Consider the following 19,223-nt stretch of genomic DNA (forward strand, 5'->3'; position numbering starts at 1 on the left):
CAGGATAAGCTCCAGCCTGGTGGGCCACTTGACTCGTATGCAGACTTTACCTTTACCTTTCAAATTGTTACTTGTACTTTTCAACAGGATCTGAGTTCTGCATATCAACATTGATGAGGAGGGGAGGGGCAAAACTGGTCATGATAGCCATAAAAACAATAGGAAAGAGCTCTGACAAAACGAAATGTCTCAACACTTTTGTTGCCGATTGAAGGTGTGCTGGAAAGCTGCCGGTGGAAATGTTGCACTTTGATTCCTAAATATTAAGGCTACTGAAGGTAGCGGAAGTCACATTCTGATTAGCTATTCCAATAGGCTGTAGGCAAAAATACGCGAGTATGCTATACAGTTGTTGGTCGTGAACGAAAATCATAGAAGTTAAATCAGCCTTTTGTCCTTCCAGGAGCGAATTGCCCGTTATGTGTCGATGATTCCTTTTATATCTGACTCCGCTGCGTTTCCTGACCTCTGCGATATCTGGGCCACATCCGAGGTACGTCAAGTGTCGTTCTTAAGAAAACGTTCCTTAAAAGGCTCAAAACAGTTTCCAGCACTCTCCAAGACTTGAGTGAGTTGAGTGGTTATAATGACCCATCAAAATCTAAGACTTGGAAAGTGCTGGAACCTGTTTGGAGCCACCTTAACTGCGTTGTGGGCATGAAACTTCTCCTTTCCAAGCGTCATGTATTTCACTTAGCTGAACTTGGGAGAGTCAATCGTGGTTCCCACAGGTCAAGAAAAACTCAGGGGAAAACTATAGTTTCTGGATACTTAACTCTCTGTCTTTATGACGACCTGTTCAAGGGCAGAGGATTTTATTTTAAGGATGCTGCAAGGTTTGGATATATTGATGAGTGTTTAGATGGTCAGTGTAGATTGTTTTCTACAAAAGAAATTTTGAAGGCGAGAAGACTTGGTTGTTTTAATAACCAGTCTTCTCATGGTCTTGTTGTGACCCCTTAACTTGGCATAACTGCCTAAAATAATGCCACCTTGGCCCTTGAAGCATTAGGAACCTCGTAAAATATGGAATTGCCTAAACGTCATTTTCTGGAGTGGATGACACCGTCTTTCGACTCGACTTGGCCCGTAATTTTACAAAGATATGATGTACGCTGTCCACACGATGACACTTCACTTGATGTCTTTTGGAGTGGTCGTGGTCGTGCATGTATTCCCGTGTGCTTGTGACATTGTTCACATGTACTCAGTCGGCCAATACGAATAAGAAACTCTGGGTACTTGAATAAAGCTTTACGTTCTTTTCGTAGGAATTCCTTCGCATGTTGGCGGGGGATGAAGAGGAACATGCTGTTTTGCTCTGTAACTACTTCCTGCATATCGGTAAAAGAGCTTATGTCGTCCTCGGAAGGGGAATACCTGAAGGTTTGTATGAACACACTTATTTTTACCGTAAGTCTGTTTAGTTGTAGGCGCACCAATCACACAAAAACGTGGCTGATGATCTTTGTTCTGACAATTAGTCTCCATCGCAGACGTTATTAGTGTCGTCACGCAACGCTTCTCCTCACTAAAGCGTTGCGTGACGACCCTAATAACGGCTGCAAAGGAGAGTATCCGACGAAGGGCTATCTCTCGAAAAGTCTTCTTCATAAATTCGGTAAATTTGCCTTTGCCAACTTCAAGTTGTGAAATAGAAAGTTGTTGAGCTGTGCATGTATACAAGGTGGTAAATTGTAAGTGCAGTCGAAAACCTTTTGTATGACTACTTACTGACTGTGGTTCTAATAAATTAATTGAACTTGTTAATATAACACCAACATGGGACTTTTTGAAATTAAAGCATGAAAGTCATATGGGAATGTTTTCATGTGGAGTTTATTGTGCTATAAAAGGGTTAAATTAGAGCGCTTGGAAATATGATTCTAACTAGAATTATATTTCAGGTTCCACGGCATATGTACTGACTTTAGATGGATCTCCAACACTATGGAACGCTCACTCGGGTCAAAAATACGATGTACAGGACGCTAACTGTCCTTTGAAGAGCATTGGGTGTATCATCAATCACGAAAATGTATGTCTATAATAAAGACTTCCTGGTAATTTTCTTTGTTTTTATCACCTGTCTTTGTGGTAATGTAATGGTATTTTAGCGGGGAAAAGGATGTCGCTCATAGAATTGCAGGCTTTCCGTTCGTTCCATGATGTCGTTCTATTATTCAAACAAGAAACACTCTAACTACATTCGGAAAATGTCAGCCCAATAAAAATAAGTTCACAATTTTAATAATACCCTCTTCAACCTTTTGGCAGAACAGTCTCATTCCCAGCCGTTTCTCGGGATGTCACGCAACCCTACAAAAACGGCTGTGCAGGAGACTAGGTAGAAGTGGACTAGTTATCGACTTGTCTGCTGTGAATATCAGTAATATAAAGTGTGTTGTATCTCCTGCTGTTAGATCTGGGGTAACGTTCAGCCGTCAGAGGAACCTTATAGACTCTTATTTGACTTGACCAAAACCAACTCGTGGCAGCCTTTCTTTACAAAGTCATATCCAAGACCAGCTTTGCTCAGTAACCAGGTACTATCTATTCTGTGATTTTTTGAGCAGAATATGATGTATTGTACGTATCAACCAGTAAATGTTAGGTTTAGAATTTTGCTTTCCCCATGTCCTCCACTTTACAGCTTTCCTTCCCTTCTATTCCATTCCCTCCTTTTCCCTTTCGTTTCGTTTTTATCCCTTCTTTCCTTTTTCCCCTTTATTCCCTCTCTGATCCTTTCCCCAAGTTCAGCGTGTGTAGCAAAGTTCGTTGCATGATTATAATTTTCCAAACAATGAAAACAATACCCTTCTTGCATTTGTAGCTTTTGCATCGGTTAGGAGCTCAGTTATTTTGGCCATGTACAAAGTTACCTTTAAATTAAAGGAAACCTGAAAATAGTAGTTTACTAAGATAGAAAAACACCAAAGAGAGAATAGTAGACCATAAAAGAACAAAGATGGAGAAGATTAACGCGGATTACAAACGACGAACCTGGTAAATTTAGGCTAAACTTTTCAAGATATGCAAACCGTAACGTAGCTCTTTTATGCACATGATTTTAAAGTTGTCTTTTGTTCGTGTTTGTTTACTGTTACAGAGAGAAACTCTTGAATACAAACGCGTGGATCAGGAATATGTCAAAGGGTTGCAAGAGAAGTAAGTGAACTATTTAAGAAAAAAAAAAAGTTTGCATTTTTAGGCTCTATACTATCAGGGTCATTTTGGGCTAAACAGTTTTGTTTGCAATTTCTAGGGTTGAAAAGATGTTGCGCGACAAAATAATGTCATGGAGACCTCGCTTTGTCACAAGATGGAACAGGTGCGTAACTGTGTTAAGTTGTCGTTGACGTTCTCCATCAGGTTGGGTCTATGGCTAATTTGTCACTTGTACAGTTTTTTGGACAGAAGGGGGTGTAGAGATTATGTGCGTGAACTTCTTTGATTGATGAATGTTGGTTACATCTTGTTAGGTATTGCACTCAAGCCTTCAGGAGTCTGTTAGCCAAGTAAGTTGGATACATATGTATGATATGTAACCTCTACAAATCAATGGATACTACTGAACCGCGGATATGAAAGTTATCTTGTCTGCAGTGTGACCTAAAACGCGGCAAAATCGCGCTGTATTGTGCTATTGTGAATGCCCGACTAACCATGGGATATCATTTAACTGCTAGCGGTCCACCATTGTACGGGGGCGCGGTGGCCTCATCGTTAATGAGATCGTCGGATCGAGCAGTGCAGGTTCGAGCCCTGGCCGGGGACATTTTGTGTAGTGTTCTTGGGAAAAACACTTTATTCTCACAGTGCCTCTCTCCACCCAGGTATATAAATGGGTACCGGCGAACTTAATGTGGGGGGAGGGGGGGAGTTAACCTTGCGATGGACTACCATCTCATCCAGGGGGGAGTAGAAATACTCCTAGTCGCTCCATGCTACAGAAACCGGGATAAGCTCGGGCCGATGAGCCACTGGGCTCGTATGCAGACTTGACCTTAGTCCACCATTGTACTCATTTTGGATTTATTACTATCATTTTCCTTTTTATGTCGTTTTACCCATATAAGCCCGAGTGCATTTGATCATTTTGTCATGAAATTTGTGCTAATTTTATTATTTTTGAAAGGCCGTTCGTGCATAAATTTCCCCTCTCGTTTATTTCCCTTCTTGCGCAATGGTCAGTGAGAGAATTTATAGACTGCTTGCGGGCTAGGGTACGGTTAAGCTCTTGTCAAGACCAGCTCTTTGGCCAGGGGAACGATTATCGACGATTTTCATAAACCCTTGTGAAGTACACACGAAGAATTTCCGATAAGTGTTGTCGAATGAGTAGCTTGCTTCAGCTTTTAGCCCTAAGGGGTATTATTGGTTTGCGCGTCACGCCATCTCTGCCATGTTTGAGATTTCCAGTTCACTCGGGTTTGTGTTTGTTCCAAAAAGATGGCCGCTATGTCTTGTTAGTGCCATTTGAATCTTAACTGTTGATCACAAACGATCAATGCGCCACGTTGCTTGAAATATCAGCCAGGCCCAGGGATTTTTTTTTTTTTTTTTTTTTTTGACGCATTTAATGTTTTGTTTTTGTTTTTGTTTTTGTTTTTGTTTTTGTTTTTGTTTTTGTTTTTGTTTGTAGCATGGAACAAAGTGTTGGTCAGGCTGCTAGTATGAATCACGCAGCTGAGTTGGATCAAATTCTTGCTTCTTACAAGGTGTGTGTTGACTTGATTATTCTCTTATGTCAGGTGGCCTGGGTCACAAATATGTTATGCACCTCATTTCTGTAGGAATTAAATGGTCGTTTTCTCCTAAACTAGTTCGGTTACCCCGCTATTAAATGTACAAATTTAAATGACATTCGGTTGATTGCGCTATATCGCAATTTTACGATAAGCTAAAAATTCTGCTTTGAAATATAAGTAATTTTTGTTTTCCCTGAAATTCCAGTTTGCCTTTCTGATTACCGGGGTTCTTGACAAAAACCTTGCGGATGGTATATTCACTGCAACTGCCATCCATATTGCGCAAACAAGAGCATTACCAAGTGGGCCAAGTTGTAGAAAATTTAAAGTATTCTTTTTTTTAAGGTATCATCTCTCTCTCTTTGTTTGTTTGTTTTTTTTTTGGAGGAGTTAAAACAGAGCGTGATGTATAACACGCTCTAGCCCCTTTAAAGGAAGCTCTAAACATGTGAGGCTTGCCTGTTAAACAAAGCTTGTTCTTAAAGAGGCTATCCCACTTACGCACTACGTATTTACATGCAGGTATATATTTTCCTGTTTTAATCTTTTCAGCTGTCCGGTTTTCCAATCAACATGTCCTTTACTGAAATGCCTCCTGTATCGGAAGCGGTATTCAGCACTGGGGTACACACAATAGAGGACCCGGATGTAGAATTCGCTTTAGCTGTTCACATACACCCGTACCCTCAGGGGGTGTTTTCTCTTTGGATATATGTGGGCACGCTGCGGAGAAAAGCTGGCTATTGAGCGTGACTATCGTCACATCGTTCTGAGGGCGGATGATTGGACAGTCGACAGGACAACTGATCTCCCTAAGATACTAGTCCATTTAAGGAGCCATCACATTTGTTGTTCATGCGAAAGGCGGTCCTTTGAATATCTTCCAGTCACCTGCCATAGTAACTGAATAAACAGGAACTCTGGTTTTTGCCAAGGTCCAGGGCATTTGTGACGTTTTTTGTTTTTTTCCAACCAGTTATTGTGAAGTCTCGTTGAATACGTTACAGAAAAAATGCGAAGAGTTTTTCCTTTATTTATGTTAAGTACCTAACAATATTTCACTTATAATTATGGCTTATGTTTGCTGTCGATATAACGCGCGCTTTGACTGGCTAATGTTATGGCGCAATTATCCTTTAATGCCCACGGGCCTATTGCGGGCTTGCAAAAAAACAAAACAAAACAAATCAAAAAGCCATATAATAAGCAACTTATTAACCTCGAAAGTTCGGTGCGGCTTGGTCTCTGTTGGAAATTTTCCCGTAAAGACCTCACTCTCGGTTAATAAGTAGTAAGTAACAACCTGTAGGTATGTACAACAGAGGATGAAGGGTAAGACAGTTAATCTCCCATATAGGCCTTACTCTTAAGGTTATCTATCTCGAGTTATTTTTAGATAAGACAAGACGACTAGTTCTCCAGCAGATAACGTTATCACGCGCAGTGAAATAGGAAAACTCCTAATAGTTTCTAACAGTTAGAAGATTGCACAAGTACATTCTAATTGATTATTCAAGCTGCAAGTGTTGAGCCGTGTGTATATGTTATTTATTGTAAATAACACTTTTCTAAACGTTTATGGTTTGTTCACCGTGTTTATCGTTCGTTCATGTTTGTATATAGGACGTTAATTAAGATCAATATACAGTGGTCTCCAGCGGGCCACAAAAATCCGGCCGTGTTAACGGGGTGGCCGTAGTAAATGGTTTTTTTTTAAACAAAATCCCCGAGGAGACAAAGTTCGATGCAAATATTCAGAGTCCTGGCTGCAGTTAACTAGCGCTAATGAACTCTCACTGAATTTCCGTCACAAAAAAAGCTCCCTTAACTACTTCCCTCAAAATCTTGGTAGAAACCTCTACATAAAATCACCTATGAGCTGAAATAATATAATGGTGTCCACATGGATATGAAATAATTTTGTTTCAATCGTCATTCTGTAGATATTGTATAAAGATCTCTCTGAAAATTGCAGCATTGCTAACAGCTAGATTTATTATATGTCTGGTGCTTATACTGACAAGTGCAGTGCAATTTTTATGCAATTGTGCGGGCTAAGCATTAAAGTCTGTGCCTTATAAATTATTATTATTAAGTTATTAATAATTATTTAGTGTAGCTTAATTTATTCGGCCTTAAGCTTTTACAAAACTATGATATTTGTATTAAAACTAACTTCAACGCAGTTTGAATTATTTGTATTGCTACTCGCAAGACGTTGATATATAATTAACTAAAAATAGAAAAGCGAAGATCATGATGAGTTGACATTTTTTGAAAGTGTTAGCTGTTTGTTACTTAGTAAGTGCGCTAACGGAACAAACACAGTAAGTCGTATCAGAGTCGCTATGTTTTACTCCAGGGCCAGGTTATTCAAAACCAAGGATTAGCGAGAATTTTGATTTCAGTGTCATAACTTTTCGGTGAGCTTGTATTTTTATAACCCGGCCCAGGAGATTGCTATAGAGGCTTAGGCTGGACTTCACCTGTGAAACAGAATGTGCGTAACAGACTCTAATCTCATCCTAAGTATCAGTGCGTAGTATTCAAAACCACGAGGAGATAAGTTTGGCTAGATTTCCAGCCGTTCTGGGAAGCCCATTTGTTATACTCGCAACACCAAGGATGCAAAATCACTGTAAAATTTAGGCAGTCCAATATTTATCCGTTTAGTGCGGCACTACCTAATTATATTGCACAGTCAGATCTGTGATTTACATAATAATATTAAGCGGAAAACTGCTGCTTTAAATCTGATAGTAGATGTGCCACGCTTTAGGATTTTTAAGGGAGCCATCGTTTGTTTACAGCTCCGGGTAAACACCCTTTCCTCCAGAAAACAAGCAAGCAAATTTAAAAACTGTGAGTGGAGACAACTGATCTAGTTAGTGAGAGGAGCCATTACTCGCTCTACACCTGGTTGTGGTAATTGGTCAAAAGGCGCCGACAATATCGGTGATATGCGAATGAAGAAAAGTAAGACGGCAAAATCATGATATCTCCATAAACTTAGTCTTTTGAAAAGTAAAACTCCGTTAAAAGTGTTCCAGTTAGCCAATTACGGAAATAAACGTAACTGTTGTGGTTGCAAATGGTTTCCGATTGACCCTAATGATGATTATTTGCAAAAGAAAAAAAAAACAGCTATTGAAAGAGGTACTTAAAAAGACAGAAATAGAGTAATGACGTGAAATTGATCGAGTAGACGTTTCTTCCCGTTCGATTTAGAACGAAACCCCAAAGCTGGTTCAAGTTTCGGGCGAGATCAGTAGCTTGATTTTGGATTGTTGGGTTTTTCCACCCTTGATCGCCAACTAAAGGTAACACGTCCATCACACAAAATGTTAGATGAAAATGTTTCGCGTAGATCAGATATTTTTATCCAACATTTTCTGTCTAAACAATGATCGTATATATAAAAAAATATATACATATAAAAATGTTGGCTAATACTCGAACCTTTACATAGGAAAGGGTTGGCGTTTTCGTAGAATGACTCCGCAGACGGAGAAAAGATTTGATTGTTTGTTATTTGACTATTTGTGGTCTAACCTGTTTCCATAGTTACTGCAGTACTTTTGAAGGGTATTGGACCCCCCTGTGTGCATGTGCCGCAATTCGATTTCTTATCCGACGGAACAGTTTTCTAAGTTGATATTTATGCCTTTAATCCTTCTCCATCGACCTTGTGAGACGTGTGAAAATGGTAATACCTATGCTGAAGAACTGTTTAGTCATTTATGAAAGATTTAAACGGCATATTTTATGTTTGGAGTTGAATACCGTCGAGAAATACGATGTCCTCGAGAGAGGGTTTTCGAAGTGACCAGAGACGAAAGCTTACAGTGTGTACTTTCGCCCCGTGGCCGTCTTGTCTCGAAAGAAAACAAAAACGAAGAAAATATGAAGGACGAACATTGAAAACTTTATATAGCTGCAAATGTGCATGCAAGTTGAGGAAAGTAAAGTGTATGGGCTTGTACCCGGAAACGGACACACCTTTACACGACATAAACATAAATATTCTTTACAAACAAAATATCAAAAGCCGGCGGATAAAGAGATTTTCGAAAGGCACGTGAAACTTCAAGCTGACCCGCGGCGAATTCGTTACGGCGCGCGTGATATCACGATTTTTATTAGTTTAAAAAATGGTGTCAATCAAGACCGCACATGCGCTTTATCGTGACAGTCCACATAAGTGGATTGTCAGGGATTTTTCCGGCACTGCCTTAAATGGCAGATCACGTGGTTTTAATTTTTTGTCGAAAATAAAACGATTGCTAAATCTGGCAGATGTTTTGTAATATTTGCCCATTTGATAATCGTACGTGCAGTCGACTGTTGTGTTTTAATCAGGGACTCGGTGGACAGAAACATTCATCTTATACTACTTTTCATATTTCTTTGGAAATCCCTGGTAAGATTTCAGATTCTTTTTTATCTAGCAAAACCTTGCGGTTTTTTATGTAGAACGAGTCAAATCAGAAGATTAGGGAACTAGAAAAAACGCAGTGTTGTTGAGACGAGGAATACAGGGTACGTTTACTTGTTTTTCGCAAAAACTAAGCTAGTAAATCCTGAGCCGAAGATAAATTGACTCCGATACCTTTTGTGAGAAAGGAATAGTTAGTGTTAGTTCAATATCGAAACAATGATAGCTAATGACTCTACTGCACAGCTTGAGGTTTCCTCGTGTGATCAACTGATTTGACTGATTTAGGCTTTGAATTTCAGCGAAGATTCTCTCATTGAAGCAAGCGTTGCTAACTTTACTGTCTGAAAGAAACGTCAGCGGTGTTCTTGCCATTCTGTGTGTTGCAGACTGTAGATTTGGATGTACTGTGCAAAGTCTAGAAGAGTCTGTACTTCTATAAATCGGTTAAGTAAACAATGGAGTTCTCCCTGAAGTTACTGTGATAGCCTGAAAGTATCTGTGTTTATTTGGAAATGGGAAGTGGCAAATGGCATTGACACGAATTCGTACAAAAAGCGGCCAAAAATAATGATGCAATTACCCAAAAATCTTGAAAATATAAATTGAAAGAGCTTATTCAGTCCGTATGTAGGTAGATTACAAGCTCAACTGCCACTAGCCAACCAGAACCTTCTCCAAAGCAATCATTAGGCTCGTTAATGTAATTTACGTTGCGGTGGGGTTTTTTCCTGTTAGCGGTGATTTTAAGAAAGAAATTGTTTCTGCAAAAAGGAAATTTGATTTGATTGAAAAAGGTAAGTGGTGATTTTTTTTACGCTCGTTACCTGTCAGAGATAGGAGTCAATTTTCTACATCAAAATGGCAAAAATAGGGACAAGTTTCCGTTCTTTTCAATAAACATTTTTAGTTGAGTTCGGCGGTCTTAAGTTTCAAAACTTTGTCTCAGTTTTTGGCTTCTTGGTGTCACTGAGAAACTCAAAATATTTGGTTTTCAAATTAATTTAAGGTTGTTTTCGCAAATTTGATTCACCTGTCCTAAAGGGCCTCGGGGAAGATTTAGGAGATTTATTTAGCAGGTAGGACCGCTCGCAAATGAAGAATTTGCAATAGATATTTCTAACTCCTTTGAAATTTATTATTGCTCAGTTTAAGAAAATATACAATGTCAATTATACTTTGAACTTTGTGAGTTCGAATTAGATTTGGGCAAATAATTTGGATTATTTCCGATTTTCTAATGAAAAAAACTTTTTTTTGTGTAAGCTCTTTATTGGGTTTCGCTCCAGCATCTTCTTACAAAAGCACCACGTTTTCCGGCAAGCATTAGGTCTCCACTTTGACTACATATCGAATTCTCAAAATTCGTGCTAAAAGAAAGTAACACGATCAGTTGAGAACATTTCTATCCCAAGTTTTAGACAGAGACGTTAAGTGCTAAATGGGTATCTTAACTGCCACACTAGTCACGACTAAAGTGGAATATCCGAGTGTGTTTTTGAAAATATCATTTACAAACCCTGTGATTCGGAAGTGACTTTTTTTCTTCGCCGACAGTAATTCCTATATTTTATTAATATCACAAACGTTTTCAATGACCCTTGATTAGCATTTCAAAGCTGGAACTTTATGTTTACTGTTAGAACCCGCTCACTGTGGTCAATTGATAATATTCTATACATCAAACTAGACAAACATGCAGTAAATGCACCCGTGTTATTCATTTCGCGCCGCGTTCTGTCTTTTCCATCACTTCAAACAAAAATCATCAGTCTTTTAAATCTAGTAGCCAATCAGACGGATCCTCTGCTTGATGGATTTCTTTTTTCTCGCCTGCACCTGTTATGTTGAAAAAGTGCTAATGCTGATATTGCATTGGAAAATATTCATGATATTCTAATCAGTGTTGACAAGATTCGTTCCACGCAGTGATTAACACGGATCTTCACTTGTTTTTAGGTTGGCTATTTCTTATCCGAAGGCAAGATACTTAAAAAATTTAGAACCGGTGTAGGAGTAAGTATTGTTTGTTTCTGAGGGTTTCAAATAGTGAGGATGATGGTCTTTTCCACCGAAAAAAAAAAAAAGGACACTTTTCACAGAACAGCTGCATGCGAACAGGTCGGATGTTAGGATCTTCCAAAGTCATCGCTATCCTGTTTATTTGTTATAAATGTGCTTTATAAAGTTGGTGTTTCGCGCTTGGCCTTATGCGTCCCACGGCGAGATGAGGACTGGTGGTGTTTTGCGGTTGTATGATAGCCGTCCATTGAGTTTGTCCAGACTTGATCCGAGAACCCAGAAAATCGTGTAAAGCGAGGTGCCCGTATTGGCGAGTGTCAACACTGAACAAAAAATCAATAGCTTCTCACCCTATCTCCTTAGAAAACAGGGATATCGTCTTGCAGTAATACTTCTTCAGGTATTGATCATGCCATGCAATGAGAAAGCCGAACTAGATAGTGAAGCTTGTAGCATCTGAAGATAGATTCAGCCGGTATCTGTTTCGCGATTATCCGGATCAATTCGTTTGATATCTAGATGTCAAATACGTTTGTCTATTGTAGTTGGTTCCGAAAACAAACCTCTTTAAAATAGGTAGCCAGAGATCTTAACAAAGATATTCGTCCGATAATATGCCTGTTTGAATGACAGCCAAGACAATGAACTTGCTTTTAGCTGAAGATCTAGTTTTTACTAAGATTAATCTTTAAAGTCGGGAACTTAAACTTGCAATTCTAAAGCTCTCTTCTCGGGGCTAAGAGCATACCATGTACCTATACATTGTCAACACAGTACAATTAAGAGAGTGGTCTTAAATTGATGACTTGAGAATTTGTCACAATTTTTTAACCTTTTTTTTAGAGTTGTTGCTGTTTTATTTCAAGGGCAGTATCTACTTTAAATGTTTCAGACGCAAATCCTCCTTGTCATATGTTTATTTTGGTATTTTCTTAAGTGTTATTGCTGTTTTAGTTCAAGGCAGTAGCCATTTAGGCGCAAATTCTGTTTGTCATAAATTCTGCTTGTCATATGAATATTGTGTCATTCTTTTTTTGAGTGTCATTTCTGTTTTAGATCAAGGGAAATAGCCGCCTTAAATGCTTCACACGCAAATCCTGCTTGTCATATGTTTATTTTGACATTCTTTTTTGAGTGTTATTGCTGTTTTAGTTATATGGCAGTATCTACCTTAAATGTTCCAGACGCAAACCCTGCTTTCTGGCTGCAGGATTAACCTCGTCATTTTTATACAACCAGAAACTGAACCCAAAAAGGAATCCTTCTGAACAAGTATATTCCCAGGGCTTACCGTCAGAACTGCGCCCGTGTTCAACCTGTAGATGGAAAGTTTAAGGTTTGCTGGAAATTTGCTGTTTTTCCACTTTTGCTTTATGCAGATAAAAAGCATGGACGGCGTGCTGCGTTCTGACAATCAGCTTATTGAAAATTCCAGCACAACGCTAATGGGGAAAGAATTTACGGAACAAACTGACTGGAGTCCAATGGTGGTTTTAATAGCAGTCTTGCTCGGCATTTTGATAACCCTCACCACTGCTGGCAATCTCGTGGTATGCCGCCTTGTTTGGGTTTGTCGACGCATGCAAATCCCTTCATTATATTTTGTGGCGAGTATGTCATTTTCTGATTTCCTCATGGGTTTGCTTGTTATGCCCATCAGTCTGGCATATCATATTAACTACCAAACCACAGGTAAATAAAGATATTATTTTAATCATCATATCCGCACCCATATTTTAGAATCACTATTATAGTTTTACCTTGTAATTTAGTCTAATTTTTCTAACTTTTTCGTAATAGATTTCTTCCTCTTTTTTTTCTGAATTCTACTTGTCTATTGTGTTATTTAGTTCTCGGCACACTAGCATACCCTATTGCTAGAGGCCTAATCAGCCTCACCAACCCGAATATAAATAAGTTAGTGTGTGTGTGTGTGACAGCATACAGATAAGACATTTTTGCTATAATGTGGTTCTCAAAAAACAGGCTAAGAACTGAATATCAACCGATTGCTAGATGTTATTGAACGTGTTAGATGCGAAAACGGTGACGGTTGGCCTTGTGTTTGTCTCCTAGCTATATACGAGGTTCCTATCTAGCTCGTGTTTCCGATTGCCTGAATAAAGATAGATACGCATAATGTGAGTGACGGTGTCTTGCTTAAAAGACCCATCACGAGGAAAAACATAAGGCAATTGGTCATCTAGCCACAAACGCGTTGCCTGATCCTTTCAAAGTGACAAACTTCTTTTATATTTTACGCCACTGGTTTGCATGATTTGTTTGGTCAGCAACAGAGCTCTGAGAGACTCGTGCTACAGTTCTAAAGCAGTTCAATATAGATTCCTGAAACCAGCTTGTAGACCTTTCAAATAGGCCATTTTCGAGGTGCCTTTTGCCTCTGTTTCAAAACGAGTCCTCGAGCAAAACTTTTCTTATGATTATGAGTTTGATTGCCATGAAAATGAACTTACAGATGAAAGCATTTTCATGACAATAGTTTTGCATGAAGACTCGTTTTGACACAGAGGCTAAGGGCAACTCGAAAATGGCCTATTATAACTAAATTCGAAAAAATAAAGATGGCATACAGATTAACCTGAATAAAACTGCTTCCAGTGTTGCGATCGGTGAAAGACATTCTCTAAAACGTTTTAGAGACTGAATAAAACTCTTACTTTGATTTGCTTTATTTTAAGGCCGGTGGATTTTCGGGCATTTCATGTGCAACCTATGGCTATTCTTAAACTTCGTTCTGTGCAGCGCCTCCATTTATAACTTATGTGTGGTCAGCGGAGACAGGTACCTCGCTGTTACGTCACCGTTAAAATACTTGTCACGCATGAACGATCGCAGAGTCAAGCAAATCATTGGAGTCTCCTGGCTCTGTGCATTCGTACTTGCTGGTTTCGTCACGTACGGTACGAACGCTTCTAAGGAAAACGGCGTCAATTGTTCAGTCTGGGGTTTGCGTTACGAATATTCTGTCGTCGTGCTCATCGTGGGGTACATTCTACCGGTGTTTTTCCTTGTCTTTGTGAACGGCAAAGTGTTTGTCATTGCGCATTCCCATATGAACAGAATCCACGCCCAGGAGATGGCTTCAGTTTCAGCATTTACCATTGACAGGCCCAGTCAAGGATCGACCAGCAAAACTGTTCAGAGATCGAGACTAAGGCGTGAGATCAAAATATTCAAAACATTTGTTGTGGTAACATGTACTTTCCTGTTATCTTGGACGCCTTTTGTTGCCATCCTTTTGATCGATTCAATCTGGACTGTGCCAGAACTTCTCAGACATTCATCGATCATTCTTTTATACTGCAACAGCGCTCTGAATCCATTTATATACGGCTTTTACAATGCTGAGTTCAGAAAACTACTTGCTGAAAGCATCAGATGTAAGTGCGCTACACCAGTTAGGAAGATTTTGCCCTCCTAATGGCGGAGACGGCGTGAGCGATGCGAAAGGACAAATAACAGCAACAACAACAATGTAACAACAACAACAACCAAAGTGAATTTATACGCGCAATCACATTAGAACGGTTTTCAAGTGGGTGTTGTTAAACCAAAACCAAACCAGTTACCTATCAATTAATGTACTCCCCCAATCTCAAACCGTAATTACTCAGGCGTCCTACTCAAAAGATATTTTAGCGTTTACGTATATGTTTATCGTTTACGTGTGGACAGGCAGAATACGAAAACGTAAAACGCAATTGCATTGTTTATTTGTTGATATATTTAGTTATTTACTTATTTATATCTGTCTGTCTGTCTGTCTGTCTGTCTGTCTGACTGCCTGTCTGTTTGTCTGTCTATCTGTCTGTCTGTCTATCTATCCAGACAAAAGAAAATGAATCCCCTAACCTATCTCAAGTTAAAACATAAGTCCTGACCAAACCCATTAAAGAATTAAGAAAATAATAAAGAAAAGATTAGCAGAAGCACACGTGGGCCTACTGCGGTTTCATTCAGGGCAAATAATTTTGCATGTTCAGATATTGTCTACATCAAAGATGTCATACAAACGAAACGAGACATTCAATGTGAATAGTTTACTGAAGATGCGTCAGTCAGTCATCTGATATAGATGTATCTCGAGGAAAGGTGGCAAAATCAGTAACCTAAAATATCTATAACTATACGCTATACATACAAGTTGTTATAACAAAAGCTTAATAGTAGCAATAAAAGAGGACGAACACGAATACTGACTAGCCTGGAATGACTTAAATGCCTAAATAGACCCTGAACGTCTCATGATTCCCCGCTAGCCTCTCCATCGTGCCGTCAGAATAATGTCTGACTTATTCGTCCCTCCATCGTCAGAAATTACATATCCTTTAATTTCAGTCGATTCTTAAAACTTCAGAGAGAATCGGTATTTTTAATAATATTGGGCACAGAGTTCCACAAGTTAACTATCCTGATTAAAGACAAACCTATTCACAAAGTCATTTGTTAAATGTTTCCTTATGTCTACTTTTTCCTGAAATCTATCCGGTAGCAGTCATGAATATGTATGTAACTTGCCAGCGATCAAAAACGATCAAAAACCAGGCTGAACGCTGCCTCAGAGAAAAATGAAGGGGTTATATGTTACGACGTTTTGGGAACATTATTTACTAGACATTCACACAATCACAATACAATAACAGGGAAATATTAGAATTCGAAAGTAGAATCTAGAACGTTTTATGATTATAAACACGACGCAAAAATAAACGAGGATGGTAAAGGAAAACATCAAAGTGGAATACAAATAAAAAACGTGAAAACTTTAAATTTTTTGAAGATGCCATTCGCGAAAAACTGTCAAGCATTGCGCGCACTAGAACCATCGCGACCTCTTTACAATCTTAGCAATTCAACGATCTTTTTCTCCACTCTTTTTCTAGCGCCGTTTTTTATATCAATTGCTCAGGAACCGTCCACCTTTCTTTATTCATGTTATTCCTTACTTATATATGTCAGGAAAATATTCTCACTCTTCGCCGTGTTGCTCGCGCTTGAATGACGCCTGTTGAGGCTGAATCTGATTGGCTTATTACAGCGCGCGCATTTTCCTCTCCTTTGTTATGTCACAACGCGAAACACTTCATTCGAAAACAGAGAAGCGTCTTATTAGCCGTCTCTTTTAAAGCTCGTTAATTTAGTTTTAGAATTTCAACGTAAACAGTGAAAATGGGTTTAAGTTTGAGTTCTTATAAGTTGAAGAGAAAGGAGAAAAAGGATTACAAAAGGTAAGTGAAATCTTATGGTGCTCAATCAAGTCTTCCTGTACCATAACATAAACTGTTTTACAAGTATTCCCTGGCAGCCCATTTGAATTTTGTGAACTACAGTATCTAGTATTTGAAAATTATGTTAACGAGTAGATAACGAACTCTTTTCGTCAAACAGAAAGTTAATAAAGCAGTTAAAAGAAGCAGAGGAATGTCTAACTCGTCTCCAGGAACAACTGCAACTTGAAAATGAGTAAGTTTGTTTATAGTGTGTTCGGCTTAAAGACTGGGGCGGCAATTGTAACTACATAAAACTATGAAAAGCATTTCTGTGTTTATGTTTCTCTTTCTCTGTTTGTTTTTCGTGAAAAAGTCATTCTAGACTGATTGCAGTCAGTTGCTCCCAAGAAGCGAGTTGTAGACAAAAAGGAACTGGGAAGAGAAAAGGGTTCGGCGCACACGAGAAGAAAAACCTCCGCTTTAATCCCTTCTCGCTCTTTTTGCGTTTACCGTTCGCGAGGATGAACACTCGCCTGACTCTTAAAGAAACGGTCAATTGCAGTTAGTCTGAAGTCACTCTCGTTACCAGAGCTATTCGATTGTTTTATTCCAAGGCCTCGTTATTTAAGAAAATCGTGGGACCCTGTTGAGGATAATGAGAAAAAGTGCGGGAACAAGTCCGAGCTCTAGTTTAGAAAATGATCTCCTCGCTTCTGTCTTATCATTTGTAGGAAAGTGAGAAACTCTTCTCCAAAAGAAGAGAAAAATTTTCATACCCTAAGATGTAAATGCCCAGTTTAGTAAAAAGAGATTCTCTTTCTTTTTGTTTCTGTAGGTTGCTCGATCAATACCAAAGCTGCCTCCACGCTGACTCGATTCCTGACATTGAGACAGCCAAAGCAGATAGCATAGTGGCTGAAATGGAGGAAGAGGTTCAAGCTTTGGAGCGAAAGCTTTTCCTTGAGGAAATTGCAGTTAATATTACGGACGAGAGATGTAATTTTCTAGACAGGAACTTCAGGTAAGCCTATGTTTCTACTAAATCATTTAACCTTTTATTTTAAACAACATACTGATGGCCTTATGACAACCTACGGAGAAACAAAAAACGGGATAAAGAAATGGCGGCCGCACAAATTTGGGTACAATGTGCTTCCCAATCTTACCCAGCCGCTAATCAGCTTGATGATACTTTTTTTTAATTTACAAGTAGAAACACAATTAAAACCTACTTGATATTATTTGTCTGCTTTGTCACGCATTACTTCCTTTAACGTCGTCGGCCGGAAAGTTACCCAAGTTTTTTGTTTTTATTTCTTAAACTTTACCAGGTTGTAAAGTTACCAAAGGTTAATTGCCTAACTTTTATGTTTCTATTTCTTTACAGACTTCTCCATGACAATGAAATTAGCCTTCATAGGCAGAGTTCAGTCTGTGAAACAGACCTGGCAGCATTAAAACTAAAACAGGAAGCTTGTCAGTTTGGTCATTTTCTACAAGCAAATCCAGTGGAAGAATGGACTGTCTGCTCTCTTCCTAATCTTTACTTCAGAGACTTGTGATCTGGAAGTCTTGTGAACTTGCTAGTAAAAGCAAAGGAAATGCATTACTAGTGTACAGTTTCAAAAAGTTGTAGGGAGAAGATCACTTTGCTTTATTTTGATGTAAATGTGTATATAGTACTTCATTAAATATCAGTTCAGTACGACGAATTATAAAAGTGTTTCTTGTGTGTCACTGAGTACAGTTCAACTTGTACAGATACAGGTTCTATTGAAGAGGCTTAATTATAGAAGCCCAGAAAAGAAAAGATGGACTAGACTTGTTCTATGATGATTGTTTGATCAAGTATTTCATGAAGATGGGACATTTTTGACTTGCACTCGGCACACACGAAGTGAAAACATTACACTTTTCACATGTGTAAACTGGCGCTGGCTTAATGATGGAAAAAGGCAATCCCTCAAAATTTTACCGAGTGATAAGAATTCAGTTTGCTAGTTCAAAAAGAATTTAAACATCTTTGTCATAAAAATCGTAACAATCAAATTCGCGCAAGTCTAGAGGTGGAAATACTTAAAGTCTCAAAGATTATATGTCAACAAGGTCCTGAATTTGCTGGCAGATTAACCAAGAGTATTCCCTGATACCGTATTCTGATGTGAATGAATAAAAAATATATTTGGTCATTTGTGATAGCCTAAGGTCTTGTACACACTGAGTACTTTGTCAATTTTGTGACCTGTGATAACGCGTTCTTTTTGTTCGCGGTGGCGTAAGAGTCCACCTAAGTAAAAAGAACGCCTGATAGCAGGTCATTTATTTTATTTTTCTCAATGTAGGTGTTCAGCAGGGGCCCATAAGCCACAAGCTTCTGTTCGAATTTTACCCGACTACATTCTCGTCCCTGTTTCCTCTTGTCGTACGTTATAACCTAAAGAACAAGTTTGTCATGTTTTCAGACCTTTTTCCAGTTGTCCTGTCTATGACGGATTTATTTTAGACGCCATGTTAGTCCACTTGTTCTTTAATGCCACTGAATATATCACGAGGAGCCATCTATTTTGCCGAGTTGTTTCATGAATCAAACCTAAAAGTAATTTGGCCAGAACCTGGTTGCCTCCTCCACTAGTAGAAGGTTATTCACCTGCTGGGCCAATATCACCAATTGACACCGCTAAGCACGCTCTGTGCTTGGGCTTGTGGTTCTTTGCATCAAGTCTCTTTTCGAAATTACCGGGCAAAGGAATCTTAGAAAATTAAATTTTCAATATTTTGGGCAGA

The 19,223-nt window shown here is 38.8% G+C and overlaps 4 protein-coding genes across 5 annotated transcripts in view; 3 read left to right on the forward strand and 1 right to left on the reverse strand.

The window, feature by feature from the left end:
- LOC110059437 (coiled-coil and C2 domain-containing protein 2A-like) overlaps window positions 1-6,936 on the forward strand; it is a 34,673-nt gene extending 27,737 nt beyond the window's left edge. For both annotated transcript variants that reach the window (XM_089275501.1, XM_089275502.1), the window contains exons 45-53: window positions 404-493; window positions 1,272-1,386; window positions 1,908-2,038; window positions 2,424-2,546; window positions 3,110-3,168; window positions 3,266-3,331; window positions 3,483-3,518; window positions 4,646-4,721; window positions 5,304-6,936. In XM_089275501.1, the coding sequence (XP_089131627.1) occupies window positions 404-493; window positions 1,272-1,386; window positions 1,908-2,038; window positions 2,424-2,546; window positions 3,110-3,168; window positions 3,266-3,331; window positions 3,483-3,518; window positions 4,646-4,721; window positions 5,304-5,498 (891 nt within the window). In that variant the 3' untranslated portion in view covers window positions 5,499-6,936. The remainder of the gene's footprint in view (window positions 1-403; window positions 494-1,271; window positions 1,387-1,907; window positions 2,039-2,423; window positions 2,547-3,109; window positions 3,169-3,265; window positions 3,332-3,482; window positions 3,519-4,645; window positions 4,722-5,303) is intronic.
- LOC110059432 (uncharacterized) overlaps window positions 1-19,223 on the reverse strand; it is a 439,844-nt gene that overhangs the window by 291,613 nt on the left and 129,008 nt on the right. The gene's annotated exons all lie outside the window — the stretch shown is intronic.
- LOC110059436 (5-hydroxytryptamine receptor 1B-like) lies at window positions 10,914-15,425 on the forward strand. The gene is made up of 2 exons (XM_020766130.2): window positions 10,914-12,900; window positions 13,908-15,425. Exons 1-2 carry the CDS (start codon window positions 12,531-12,533, stop codon window positions 14,648-14,650), a joined length of 1,113 nt encoding a protein of 370 aa, XP_020621789.1. The 5' UTR covers window positions 10,914-12,530; the 3' UTR covers window positions 14,651-15,425.
- LOC110059461 (uncharacterized) lies at window positions 17,308-18,159 on the forward strand. Its single transcript, XM_020766156.2, has 2 exons — window positions 17,308-17,460; window positions 17,827-18,159. Exons 1-2 carry the CDS (start codon window positions 17,360-17,362, stop codon window positions 17,999-18,001), a joined length of 276 nt encoding a protein of 91 aa, XP_020621815.2. The 5' UTR covers window positions 17,308-17,359; the 3' UTR covers window positions 18,002-18,159.

The sequence above is a fragment of the Orbicella faveolata genome, unplaced genomic scaffold (genome assembly GCF_042242905.1).
Source record: "Orbicella faveolata isolate gen_17 unplaced genomic scaffold, um_ofav_v1 contig_36, whole genome shotgun sequence".
Lineage (NCBI taxonomy): Eukaryota > Metazoa > Cnidaria > Anthozoa > Scleractinia > Merulinidae > Orbicella > Orbicella faveolata.

Coding starts and splice junctions, on each gene's coding strand:
- LOC110059436 (XM_020766130.2), top strand. CDS start 12,531: ATGGAAAGTTTAAGGTTTGCTGGAAATTTGCTGTTTTTCCACTTTTGC. Junction 12,901..13,907: donor TATTAACTACCAAACCACAG/GTAAATAAAGAT, acceptor CTTTATTTTAAG/GCCGGTGGATTTTCGGGCAT.
- LOC110059461 (XM_020766156.2), top strand. CDS start 17,360: ATGGAGGAAGAGGTTCAAGCTTTGGAGCGAAAGCTTTTCCTTGAGGAA. Junction 17,461..17,826: donor TTTCTAGACAGGAACTTCAG/GTAAGCCTATGT, acceptor ATTTCTTTACAG/ACTTCTCCATGACAATGAAA.